At 40.3% G+C, this 13,408-nt stretch overlaps 1 protein-coding gene across 2 annotated transcripts in view; it reads right to left on the reverse strand.

The window, feature by feature from the left end:
* The window catches only part of slc37a3 (solute carrier family 37 member 3), a 15,422-nt gene continuing 2,014 nt past the window's right edge, over window positions 1-13,408 (reverse strand). Inside the window, exons 2-14 of one of the 2 annotated variants that reach the window (XM_004082944.5) lie at window positions 12,863-13,083; window positions 10,816-10,927; window positions 10,507-10,599; window positions 8,952-9,035; window positions 7,959-8,104; window positions 7,483-7,579; window positions 7,315-7,399; window positions 5,404-5,615; window positions 5,193-5,334; window positions 4,821-4,922; window positions 4,062-4,261; window positions 2,308-2,373; window positions 1-1,297 (exon numbers count right to left, since the gene is read on the reverse strand). In XM_004082944.5, the coding sequence (XP_004082992.1) occupies window positions 1,205-1,297; window positions 2,308-2,373; window positions 4,062-4,261; window positions 4,821-4,922; window positions 5,193-5,334; window positions 5,404-5,615; window positions 7,315-7,399; window positions 7,483-7,579; window positions 7,959-8,104; window positions 8,952-9,035; window positions 10,507-10,599; window positions 10,816-10,927; window positions 12,863-12,939 (1,509 nt within the window). In that variant the 5' untranslated portion in view covers window positions 12,940-13,083 and the 3' untranslated portion in view covers window positions 1-1,204. Of the gene's footprint in view, window positions 1,298-2,307; window positions 2,374-4,061; window positions 4,262-4,820; window positions 4,923-5,192; window positions 5,335-5,403; window positions 5,616-7,314; window positions 7,400-7,482; window positions 7,580-7,958; window positions 8,105-8,951; window positions 9,036-10,506; window positions 10,600-10,815; window positions 10,928-12,862; window positions 13,102-13,408 lie in introns of both variants that reach the window. The other variant, XM_020714325.3, reaches the window with a different exon arrangement.

Genomic DNA, 13,408 nt, shown 5'->3' on the forward strand with positions numbered 1-13,408 from the left:
TACGATTGATATTGAATTTATTTTGATTTAAGTGACAAATTAAATATAAAAAGAAACTACACAACAACAAACAATAGTAAATTTACACCAAAAACATTCAACAATGTCTTGACAAAATTGGTGTCGTTGATTTGATTGGCTGTTCCCATGGTGATTAAAACTCACATTAGGCAAAATGCATCAGAAACCAGAAAATAAGTTATAGTTGAAGCAAAAAACCACAATAAAATCAAAACAAAGCAAAGGAACTTGTGTAATTAAATAAACAACAAAAGGATAATCCTATTTTGTACAAGATAAAATTTAAGACACTTCTGTATTGAGTTAAGTAAATATTTTAAAAGAAAATCCCCAAAAACCCCAAACCTAAAAGACCAAAAAGAAATAAAATTACAGTAAAAAAACAAAACCCATTATTTTAAATTAAGACAAAGAAATGTGTAAACTTTCATTGAAACAGACATGATGCTACGACAGAGAACCACCATAAAAGAATAGAAATAAATATATGAGAGAAAGGTCTACATTTGACAAGAATGAATTTAAGCGATTATGAGACAGAAGTCGTACAACTATGCATCAGAAAGCCATAATCTTTCAGGGAAAAAGTCCTGCTTTTTTGAAAATAAACTGTTTCAACGAAGAAGTACGTACGCTGTTTAATACATGTTGCAGGACGTGCACTGCGCTTTTCCTGCACGTCATTTTCAGAAAAAGCAGGACTTTTTCCTTTGAAAAATTATGCCTTTAATTAATACAGTTTTTAATTTAATCTTTTAAAAAAATTTATCATAATTTTACACATTTATTCTGATAGAATTTAGCCTTTTTTCTCATAATCTTATGACATTTTTTGTTTTATTTTACGACTTTATGCTCATGTTTTTAAATGTCCTTTTATGGTGGCCCTAATACAGACTTTTATAAAAAACACCTGATTTGGATCAGGAGAGCCGTTTTCTATTGTAAAAAAGCTTCAGTTAGCGTTCTGACCTCCACAATAAAACAGATTAAAACGCTGAAAAAAGATAAAACGTCCACAAAAGCTGACATGAGCTCTCACATTGTGGACCTTTTCCATCGGTGCATTATGTGACAGCCAGATTAAGGTCGCCTTTCAAGTCAGTTTAGGATGATTCCCATCGTTTCAACCCGTCGGTCTCAGAGGTTACAAACAAGAAGCTTTTGGAGGAAGCTGCCGCCGTCACAGCTGGCGGCGCAGCGCTTGCCTGTCTCTCCACAAGTCTCTAGTTTCTCTGATGAGCAATGGCGTGATGAAGAAAATGCTGCCCCCTGTCTGCCACAGCAAAAACAACACTTAGATTTCTGCTTTTTAGGCAAAAATGTAACTGTATTTTTTTACTCATTTGTTGGACTAAAAGCTTCAAGAATTACATTTAAGTTAAAAAAAAATACACAAAAAATTTCTGTCTCTCTCTTTTTGTGTTTATGTAATCACATAAAAGCCTTAAAATTGTGGTAATAAACAAGTGAAAACACACAATCAGTAATTTTGACTCCTCACAAACAACTTTAAAGTTTATTAAGTGCTGAGATGCATTCAAATTCACTTTAAAACAAGGAAAATATGCATTTACTCCCCAAATCGGCTTTTGCAGTTTCTCTAAGCTACATAAATCGTAAAACTCCATTTTTGACTGATTTATTTCCTTTTGTGGATAGAAAACACACCTGCCTAACAGGTATTATCTTCTTAAGATGGAATGACTCACTTGAGCACAACCAAACAACATATTGTTCCTAAAACTGCAAAATAAATAAAGTAAATCATTTTGCAGATTTATCGACATTTGATCTCATTCCTGTTGTTAATTTGATTAGAAATTAGACAATGAAACATTTCGATGGAAGTTAGAGATTTGGGTTTTTAAGTTTTAGCCCCTTTAAGATCTTTTTTCCAAGCTTTTATTAAATTTTAAAACAGCACAAACCATAAAGGAGTACCTGAAAAAAAGAAAATCTAATTTATACTTTTCATTTATACATAAAATATTAGGTTGAATAAACATTTTTAACTTCATGATTTAACATTTAGTTTCACAGTTTTGGTTTAGAAAGAAAAATCTATTGTAGTTTCCAGAAATTACTTAAAAACACAAAGCCTTTCAGCAGAGAAATTCAAGCAATATCAGGTGTGAAGCAGCTGAGTACTCCTATCTCTGAGCTGCAGTGAACGCATCACATTTTCAAACAGAAACCAGGTGGGAAAAAAATGCTTTTGAATCAAAATTTGAGAAATCACATATTGCAAAGAGTTTTATGGAGATTACAGGAAAAAATTCTTACCATGACGACGAAGAAGTAAAACACACTCATCCAGCCCAGCTTGCTCTCGATCAGAGAAACCACGTACTGCAGAATCAGAGAACGCAGTCATGATCATTGCACCCACTCTCATGAAAGCTGATGTTCATTGTTCATGTTCACTGATGTTCCTTTCCGACTGATTCTTCTGGTTCTCTGTTGTTGTCTATTGTGTGTATGTTTGTATCTTGAGCCTAACGCCGACGCTGCAACAACTGAATTTCAACTGAATCAATAAAGTATCTTTATCTTATCTTATTTCTTATCTGAAAATGGTGTTTTAGGTGTTTTTTAACACGTTTTTGTGTGATGGAGGACATATAGAAAGAAAATTCAGCTTTAAATAGCATTTCTGAGTATTACTTTCTTCAAATGAATCAGGAGCAGATGGAAAAATGCAGTTTGCTGCACCGGTAATGTTTGGGCTGTGAGCTAGCGGGATAGCGTGTAAACAGGTGGATGATGGGATGTGGGGGGAGGCTTACTCCACAACAACGCAACAAATTTCTGATGTACGACGGAGTTTTATGGCCACCAAAAAAAAAGTAAAATTACAAGATTTTAAGTCGTAAATTTACAAGAAAAAATCTCGTAAATTTAAAATTAAATTAAAAAAACATGTAATTTTACAAGATTAAAGTGGAAGTGAGCATACAGTGTAGCAGCAGGTGAACGCCGCGCAGCAGCAGAGCAGACCGACTAAACTCAATTGAACAGGTGAGCTGAATGTTTATTGATAATGTTCCAAATGTTTAGAAGCTCATTTGTTTGATTTACGATTTATTAATGTTTTATTTATTGATGGATGGTTTGCAGGATCTCTGCAGCCGTTGATGAAGTTCCCCGTAACCCTGCAGATGTCCACTTCCCTCCTTTCTTCATTCACCAAAGAGAAGATCTCTACGTCTGTGTGATGCTTCCGTCTGAGGAGGAGCACTTTTTGGCATTTTCAATGTTCTAATGCTAATATAACAGACTATTTTCATTCCCTTTTTATTGTTTAATGCTGAAACGGGACGTTTCATCTGCAGGAGGAGACGTACGTAACACTGTTTACTTCTGCATTATTGTTTGGATGACAGGTTCATGACGTAAGGTGACAAATGAACTTCAGGGTGTGTGAATGAAAAGGAAAATAAAGCCTGCAGCGGTCCTCTACACCCAAACGCATCTCTGAGCTCCTTATTTTACAGATGAAGCTCCGCTTTGCTGACACCGAACCCCAGAAAGCCGCTCCACTGAAAATAATCTGATTTTGAGTCGCAAAAGATTCAGAATCTCTTTGTTTTTTAAACATATAATCCGGAAATAAAGCTTCACAAAAGGCTCCACATATTTCATCTTCAAGCTGGCTCCAATAAATGGACCATTTTGGGGATTTTTCCTTGTTAATCTATGACTTTTTTCTTGTAAATTTACGAGTTAAAAACTTGTAATTTAACAGTTATGACTTTCTTTCTCGTAAATTTACGACTTAAAAGTCGTAATTAAAAAAAAATTCTTTTTTGTAAACTGGCCCTAAAACTCCGTCGTACTGATAAACTCCTGCCGCTCTGCAGAAACTATGTGCTAGTAGTTTTTAGATTTTGGCAAAAAAATGGCATATTCATAATTCAAGTATCAATGCTTTGAAAATACATAAAAGATGATGGGAGTGAGACTTTGACATAAAAGCCTAGGGGAAAAAAAGGTAAAAACTGGCTTCTTTTTGGTCCCAGAAAGACAGTTCATCTCACCTGTCCTGCAGCCGCTCCGATGCTCCCGGTTCCATCCACGATCCCAGTTACGGTAGCCAGGGCCTCCTGACTGCTCCTCAGCGCCTCCTGTCTTCCCAGGTCGGCAGAAATGGCTGAGCTGATCATGTTGGACGGACCTCCAATGAAAAAGCCAGTTACAGCCAGAATGACGGCGTTGATAAGCTGATCGTTTGGTGATCCTGTGGGAGGGGGGGAGGGGCAGGAAGAACCACACACAATCTGAGTCTGAAGCTACGTTCACGCTGCCCTCGGCAACGAGCGTTTAAGAGACTGCGGTCGATGAAAGTCTAGCTAAACATGCGTAAATGTGCGTTTTAGGCTAACGCGTTCAAAACTCTGATGTTCACACGACGCTACACACGTTTCTATGACTGTTTTAGGCCCTGACAAATCAGGGACATGGATTTGGTAGTGACACATGTGGCTTCCCTTTAATTCACAGAAGTGCCAACTCCACAAGGAGAAACTAATAACTACGGCTGAATTTCTATGACACCAAGTCTTTCATATTTCAGAATAGAGCTGTGAAAGAAAAAGCCTGGAGCAAGATTCATGAGATTTGCACCTGTAGGTGATGGACAATCAACCGTAGAAAAAGAGGAGACGAAGAAGAAGCCCCTCCCTGCTTGTCTAGTGTGAACACCACAGGCTAAACGTGTATTGAACTCGTTCTTGAAGGTGTGTCAGTAGATTCAACCCGATGAAGTTTGAAACGTTCAAGATGCTGCAGGGACTCACGGCTGTATCCCACCAGCGCCCCCATGGCCATCACAAGACTGATGACCAGAACTGGAGACCTCTTCCCCATAAAGTCTGAGATCAAACCCAGAACAGTTCCTCCTGTAGTCAAGACAAAGCATATGATCAAACCTCTCTTTTCAAAATAAACTTTTGTGGAAACGATCATTGAATGTATAGTAGAACTGGGACAGAGTGACATCATCCATAGAAAATGTTGGTCAGACTCAACGTTTCTATCAGGAATGAACTTGTTACCCGGCGGGTACTTCCTGTTTGGAAAGTGAGGAGGGAGGGGTTGCGCAGTCCAGTTCTCTTATACAGGCAATGAAAATGCTACAAAACAGCTTCAGTTTTGCATTAAAAGCTCACCGATAATCCCTCCGACATCGTACCACACGGACAAGCGGTCGGCCTCGGCCTCCTTCCACCCGTAGTTGTTGCTCAGATAGAAAGGAAGCCAAAAGAAGAAGGAGTAGTTGACCAGCTTCAAGCAAGCGTAGGCCAGAGAATACTGCGGGAACGGAGAGGAGGATATAGTTCTGCAGCAGAACAAAGACACCGGTTTTTATTCCTGACTCACAGGCAGAACTCCGGGCAGGCAGAAGGCCTGGAAGAAGCCGATGGCCTGTGGCGGTTCTGGCGGCGGATCCTCCTGCGGCTTAGCAGACCGCCGCCGCCTAGCGTACGCCTCCACCTGCTCCTCCTCTTCTTCTTCGTCGCTCATCAGGGGCTTATGGCTGTCTGTCTCGGTCTCCACCGGGCCGAGTCCAGTGGCCTCCTCCAAACTCAAACCTGAAGCACAGAATCACAGTAAGTCCCGCCTACCTTTCTGGGAATGCCGTAAAACCATAGCAAGTTGAAAGGAAGGACATCAACGGATGCGAGCTAGCAAGATGCTAATATTAGCAAGTGATCATGTTGAACCGATTCATTTTGAACAGGTTTGGGCAGAAAAGACGGCGAGCAAATCATAAACGCGCCGATTGTGAGAACTGGCAACAAACTTGAAGCTGAGACAGGATTAGGAGACTTTGGATCAATCTCAATCCCTAAAATCCAGAAGGGATTACTGTAACATGCAGGTAACCTTAACCATCAGGTGGATGGGATGCAGTGGAAACACATTCATTGTGTGGGGGGGTCATAGTGTGTCAATGGAGGGGAGGGGGGTTGGTTTTAATATTTTATTTTTTATTTTTTTATTGTTAAGTGCTTTTCATGCTTTGAGCTGTTTAAAGCATGAAAAACACAATCTTTTTATAAATAATGTTTGTATTTAAAAATCAAAATTTATCTTTAAAAAGAAAAATGAAAAAAGAAGAAAACCTTCAAGATATGACTTAAACTTTTTAGAGGGAATTCGGCCCAAATACGAATGGGGAGGTTTGAAAAAGTCTTTGACAGCTCTGATAATATCCCGTTACAAAAAAAAGACTAGGAGAGAACGGAAAACAAAACCAGGGGAATTATAGTGTCTGAATTCTTCTTTACAGTTACAACAGACTGAGACATATTTTCTACAGTTAATGCAACTTATACTCTGGACTTTTATACAGTGGTATAAAAGTCGCTATAACGCGGTTCACCTTTTTTGGCCTCTTGAGTTTTGCAGATTTTTTTTAGAGCGCTTTTGTTTTTTGTGGTTGTTTATACCCAGGATTGTGATCTGCATCCTGATTGGCTGTTGACCTTGTCAATCAATCTCCTCCGTGCTGTGTCCCCTGCACAGAACGCGTTCATTTTGAGAAATTGACATAAATCTTCAATGGTGAGCAGATCTTTTTTTTCATTCTATGAAACTGACCTTATTTTTCTGTGAAAGTTTGAAATTTGAGTGTTTGCACGAGAGAAAAGAGTGAAAATGTTCTTGTCTGTCTGAGAAAAGTGTAGAAAGTGTAGTGAGGAGTTTAACAGCGTTTAAAGTCCAACTCTGATCGATTTTCAAAGTGTTCCCAGTGGTCTTTTTAATTCTGATTGGGCCATTTTTACTCAAAATCAGAAAGCCTGTGTCATTTTCTAGGACATAGTTTCTGCACAGCGGCAGTAGTTCATTACATATTTGCTTCTTAAGTAGTGGCCAGGACTGTTGGCGTGGAGCAACCCCGACCCCACTTCCCTTCCCTGTTGCTGAAGGCTTGAAGTAGGAAGTTCGTGGCGCCCCCGGTGTATTTTTCTGCGTCACAAATAAGATCTTTTTTAAATGCTCTTTTTTGGATCTCCTGATTCACAAAGATTTGACTCCAAATATTTAGAAATGTAATTTTCATAAGAAAAATGCCACAAGAATTGTGTTAAAAAAAACCAAAACCCCCATTTTCATCAGAGTGGGTCTTTACATCTATAGTTTTGTTCCTGAAGTCTTTAAAGCTAATTTAAAACAATCTAAATTGTTTTTAAATCACATTTTTTGTTACTGTCTTTAAACGATCCGTGTAGTTTGAGATGAAATCGAAGGGAAGAAAATAGCGTCTTTAACCATTTGTAGACTTACCGACTTCTTTGGGAGAAGTGAGTAAACCAAAGAACACCACAACTCCGCCGGCAAACTGCACGATAGACGTCACCAGGAAGGCATACTGCAGGGAGCGAAGGGGAGGAGATCTGGGTGATGTTGAGACCAAAACAACAAGCAAAAAGGAAAAGAATCCCAGCGTCTCACCTCATACCCGTACTTGAGCACACTGGAAGCCAGAAAAGCCCCCAGAATGTTTCCCACTGAGGCACAAGCGCTCCACAAGCCAAAAACAAAACCACGCCTGCAACATGCAGCTGTGTTTAGAATGCAGTCGAAAAACGTCAAAAATATCAAGTGAAACTTCAATATAAACACCAAATTTAGTAAAATTGTTAGAAAGGAGAGCTGAGTGGACATAAAATCTCAAAATATTCAAGTTCGCATCAAATTTTTTTCATTTTTAGGTCAAGAATTGACAGAAATAACAAAAAAAGTACATGGTTACTCCATAAGATTACCCTCTTTTGTTGTTTTTAAGCTAACAATGTAATGTTTCTGTCAGAAATCTTTTATTTAACTCATTTTTATGACATTTATCGATTTGCTTTACATTAAAAAGGCAAAATATATATGTAAAAAAAAAAGCTGCAGAGAACTAAGTGCCGAGTTGTGTTCCTCACCCTGTTTTGCCGAACCAGTGGCCCATGACGGCGACCACACAGGGCCAGACGGCGGACTGCAGCAGGCCGTTCAGCACCCACAGGCCGCAGTACAGGTACACGTTGTAAATGTGGAGCCATTCAGTCAGAGTGCCGAACACAAACTCCTGCAGCACGAGGAACAAAGACACACCTGTGTGAATGTTTGGGGAGCAGCAAATGTCTAAACCAGAGGGAAACGTGGATAAACGTTAATATACATAAAGCAAAAAGTCTGTGGGGAATCAGCATAGAAACGAGGGCCAGACTCCGCCCAGTTTCCCACAGCGGATCTTGAGACATTCGATGTCGGAAAAACAAAAATGTAAACGTTTTTTACAGACTGGTACGACAACTTCATGGGGCACTAATGTGTACAGCATTTTAGTGAGCACCGATCAAGTAATGAGTGTATTTTCTAGAACAGTAACATCTAAAGACACTTGGGGTGTTCGAACCCACAACTCTAAAATCCAGTGCCCTGGAAATTTCCCAGAAGTCTTTATGAAAACCCAGTGTGCATTGATGCTAACTAGATCGGTGACCACAATGCATTGCATTTGAATGATTCTTCATCTGAACAATGACAGAGACAAATGTTCTTCGGGAAATGGGTGACGTCATGATAAAAAGTTATAAAAAGTTAAAAAAGTACCTTATTTTCCGCACTATAAGGCAGACTTCAAAGCACTTTGAAAAGCATCTTATATAGGGGCGAATTCTGGTTGTGCTTCCTGATGTTGAAGTGATTTTGACAGCTACACGCCGCTCCGTTCAAATGTCTGTCTGTGTTCTACTGTGTTGCAAACAAGGTTAGGTGTTTTTGTAAATACGCCAACGCAGCTAATGTGTAGCGATGTCGAACTGTGGGTTTTTTGGCGTGTTAATAACAAGGTTGGGAGTTACAGGTATTGTGAATACGCTAAAGCTTTTAAAGTGGCTAACACACTGTGGACACATTAAATTACGTCTGACCACAACCGCCGATCCACAGAGGCCGAAGCAGAGGACGTAACGCAGATTCACCCGGTCGCCGATCACTCCGCTCAGATACAGACCCTGAGAAGATGAGAAAAAGGAGACCAATGAGAACCGATCTGCTTTGCTAGAATCAAACTGCTTTTAAATTCAAATTCAAATTAATTTTATTTATATAGCACCTTTCATGACGAGAAATACAGCTCAAGGTGCTGTACATAAAAACAAAAACAAATGCAATAAAATACATTAAATTAGCCCCGCGCAATAAAATACAAAAAGACAAACACCAGTGGAAAATAAATAAATAAAATAAAGAGAAACCAGAAGGCGCCGTCTGCCCTGTCCTCCTATTGGCAGGGGTGTCAGTATAGACCCAAACACCCCAGCCGAGGGTGAGAAAACACTCGTAAACAGTCTAATTTGAGATCAAATAAATATGTGGTAAAATATCATAAAAAGTATAAAAGTATAATTCTAGATTAAACAGATATGTATATGATAAAATGTCATAAAATACAAGGTTTTAGGTTAGGATGCTGTTCCAGACTCAGTTTAAATATAGGAGGAAAGAAGAAAAACGTGACAATGATTTACATTATTGGATATTGATTAATCAAATCTATGTATGTTTAACCCTTAAACTCCCACGCCGTTGTTTACAAGTGGAAGCATCAGAATGGCATCTACAGCATAAATAAAAAATTTTATGAATAGAGAAGTACTCAAAAATGAAATTTTGATCTTGATTTTCTTTATATCTGTCCTCCATCATCAGAGAAAATTCCACGAGCACACATTAAAACCACCAAAAACACAATTTTTTATCAGAGTGGGTCTTTAAAGTCATTTCTTGTTCTACTATTTCACAAAATGGCTCTGCTTGAATGTCTTTAAATTGCAAGCATTAATAATTTAATATTACAATCTGCCTTTTAGTTTCCCCCGAAAACATTTGGAATGTAAAACTCTAGAAAACTGATTTCAAAATGAACATTTTAATATCTAAACAGCTGAATTAGACAGAATAGATTCTAATAGAAGGGATCCAAAACTTGTTTTTTTTTTATTAGAAAATAATTATTGATTCGTTTGTATTCTACTCTTTCCTGCCAGATTCTGTTGCTGTTCTTTTAGCCGTTATTATACTTTGTGAGGTTTTCTTAATTTGTTTTTTTGCCCATTAAAGCACTTTTGTACCTTTTTCCACTCTCATTTAGAGTACGATAAATCAATTTGTGACCGAATAAGTCTTAATTCAGTAAACCGACAGTGATGCGCAGCTTCTAGTATATATATAAGATGATTTTTTTGGTAATTCTGATCATTTTTATAACTTATAAAGGCATCTTGTCTGTAAAAGTTTGCATTTACCACAACTCATTTTCAGTGATAACAAAGCAGTGTGTCTGATACACAAAGGTAAACACAACTTCTGCTCTTTTTTTAACATCAGTCGGTCTAGTAATTGTGGGGTTTAAGCCCCGCCCTCCCTCTTTTGCCCATTTTTGTGTGGAAACAGCAAAATAAATAAACGGAAGACTGCACTCACTGCTGCATATGAGAACAGGAAGATGGAGTCCAGCGCTCCCAGGAACAAAGTGGCCTGCTTTTCATCTGCAAACAGCCGATTGTTCTCCCACGTCTGTGAGAATTGCAGAAAACACACAAATAGATTCAGTAGATCGGCACGAGCGACTCATGGGACTTTCAGGACTCTCCAACACACAATATTGCCCAAAACACACACAACAGTTTTTGAGCATTTGCTGTTAAACCGGATTTTCACAGTAGAGTGTTCTAGTTGCTGCTTGGAAAACGGACTTCTTAAGACTTAAAACAAAAGCTGTAAGTGAAGCACCTCAGCAGGGGAGAACTGTGCACTGTCGTTGGAGATAGAGGGCGTCCACTGGGCTGAGATGCTGACTTTCACGTTGCTGAACGTCTTCCTGGATGAGTGCAGCAACACATAGCTGCAGAGAAACCACTCAGTAACCAACAGAGGTCAAAACAAAAACACACATGCTTCCTGCTGAGATCATTATTTTAGGGTTGCTTATAACCACAAATACGCTAAACCAGGGGTGGGCAACTCCAGGGCTCAAGGGTGTCTGCATGATTTTGAGAAATATGTGTCCTCCTCATGGCTGATTACTTGGCTCAGGTGTTCAGCCAATGAGGACACGGCAGAGCGGGGTATGTTGGAAAGCATGCAGGTGTAGGTACAAAAAGTGTTCGGGGGCCTGACACTAATGATGACGTCACACTACGGAAACCCCACTTGGACAAACTAAGTAGCGTGGAGATCTGCTCGGGCCCTACATATTTTCATTTCAGGTTTCCTTTTGTAACCTAAAGTTCTTTTCCCTCATAGGTTGTGTCTGACATTATTCTTTGTGGTGTTTTTAGAGAGATTTTGCAACAACCCACTTTGTAAAAAGATGTGTGGCTGTTAGAAAACACCGGCTGCTCCAGGCGAGTGAACTGTGTCTCGGAGCAAAGCCGGAGCCGCAGCTTTGTGTTTGCAGGCAGGGGGAGGGTGCTTTGTTACGGTGTGTGTAACGAGGGATGCTTTGGACCGCAGTCCGTCTGGCTGCTCTGCGTGAGCGAGCTGCGGGACTCAGGAGAACCGTGTCTCGCTGGAGATTTGTATCTCCAAGCAGTGGAGCGGCTTTGGGACGATGTGTGCGCTAGCGGAGGCGGCTTTTGAATGAACAGTCCTGAGAAACCGTGCAAACAATCATGTGAATTTGTGCTACCAGTCGGGTCCAGACAAAATAACGGCTGATGTTATTTCCGTTTAAGTTCATCCGCGGCTAAATGTCGTTAGCACGTAGTAACCTAATCCTAACCCTTTTCCGGGTCCGTTATGCCAATAATGAAGCACTGGCAGCAACATGCATTTAATAATAATCATAACAAAGCCCGTTTAGAAGATCATCTCGCTCTATGTTGGAGCTTTGTTTGTTTCCAACAGGTGTTATAACCTTTTTCTTCTATGGTTGTACTGTAATTTGTCCGGACCAATCACGACCTGACACGTCATCGGAACAACGTACAGCCAATCAAATACTGTGACATCATCATTAATCGCCCTAACACTTATTGCAGGTCGAACAGTTCATTCATTCATCTTCTTGACCGTTTTTCCCTTTCGGGGTCACGGGGTTGCCGGAGCCTATCCCGGCCACTTGGGCGTAGGCAAGGGATGCCCTGGACTGGTCGCCAGTCTGTCGCAGGGTAGAATATCCTCAATCACACGTCCATTCACTCTCACACTCACACCTATGGACAATCTAGAGTTGCCAATCAACCTATGAAGCATGTTTTTGGACGGTGGGAGGAAGCCGGAGATCCCGGTGAAAACCCACGCATACACGGGGAGAACATGCAAACTCCACACAGAAAGGTCCCCCATTGATGTTGTGTTTTTCATGTCCCCCAGCCGGGACTTGAACCGGGGGCTGTGAGGCAAGAGCGCTAACCACTGCGCCAACGTGCACCGTGCAGCAGGCCGAACAGTTTTTGTACCTAAACAGGAATGTGGCCCTCACTGCCCACCCCTGCCCTAAGGCGGTCATCACATGCTTCTACTGGGAATTTAGTGCATTCATTTGCTAAAATAGCATCTATTGGAAATCAAAACTAAAGTCCATGCTATCTTAACAGTTCCTTTCCTAAGTAAATTTCACCTCACCGACCTTTCATTCTACTCAAAACCTGTGTCTGTCTGAGCGGAGTGGTATTTTTTTTTTTTTTTGACAAAAGAAAATATTCTCTTCATTTTACTCTGTTTTAGCTTTTTAAATGAGCAAAAGAGGAACTGAAGGCAAACATCCAGCGTTCCCAAATCTTTTGGTGATGCTGTTGTGATCCGATGAGGAAAATCCTCAGGGTGTCACCGTTACCTAAAAAAGGTGAGGAGAAAGACAGCCAAATGGTGATGTGTGTACTGTGACAGACAGCCACAGCAGGAAGGAGGCATCACAGGGAGTGAGAGGTGGAGAAGGAAGGGAGGAGGAGCTGGTGGAGGCCCGGCCAAGAGGACAGGAGGGATGAGGATGGGGCTCGGGTAGTCCTTCACAAAGCCAGGCGGGGTGGACACATCACTGGGGGAAGAAAGCTGAGCCTGCGTGGGAAGGACACCCTTGTAAAGTCACAGAAACATCAATTTTAGCAAGACTTTTGAAAGATTAGAGAAAGACAAACATAGAAAATGATTTGCCGTGGGGTAAAAGCTGAGGACATGCACAAACATCTGGTCTTAACGCTGCCAAAACTCAAAATCAATGAGCCCAGTGTACTCTGGCTGTATTTAAAAGCAATGCTTCTCCCAGAAAAGTGTCTACAAGTAACACTCGGTTTATTTCATGCAGCTTCCACGGCTGATGTTGACTTTAGACTAATGAGAATCCCACCTCTTACTGCTTCCAAACCTCATCCCAGCCTATAGA

The sequence above is a fragment of the Oryzias latipes genome, chromosome 23, assembly GCF_053564925.1.
Source record: "Oryzias latipes strain Hd-rR chromosome 23, Olatipes_Hd-rR_3.1".
Classification (NCBI taxonomy): domain Eukaryota; kingdom Metazoa; phylum Chordata; class Actinopteri; order Beloniformes; family Adrianichthyidae; genus Oryzias; species Oryzias latipes.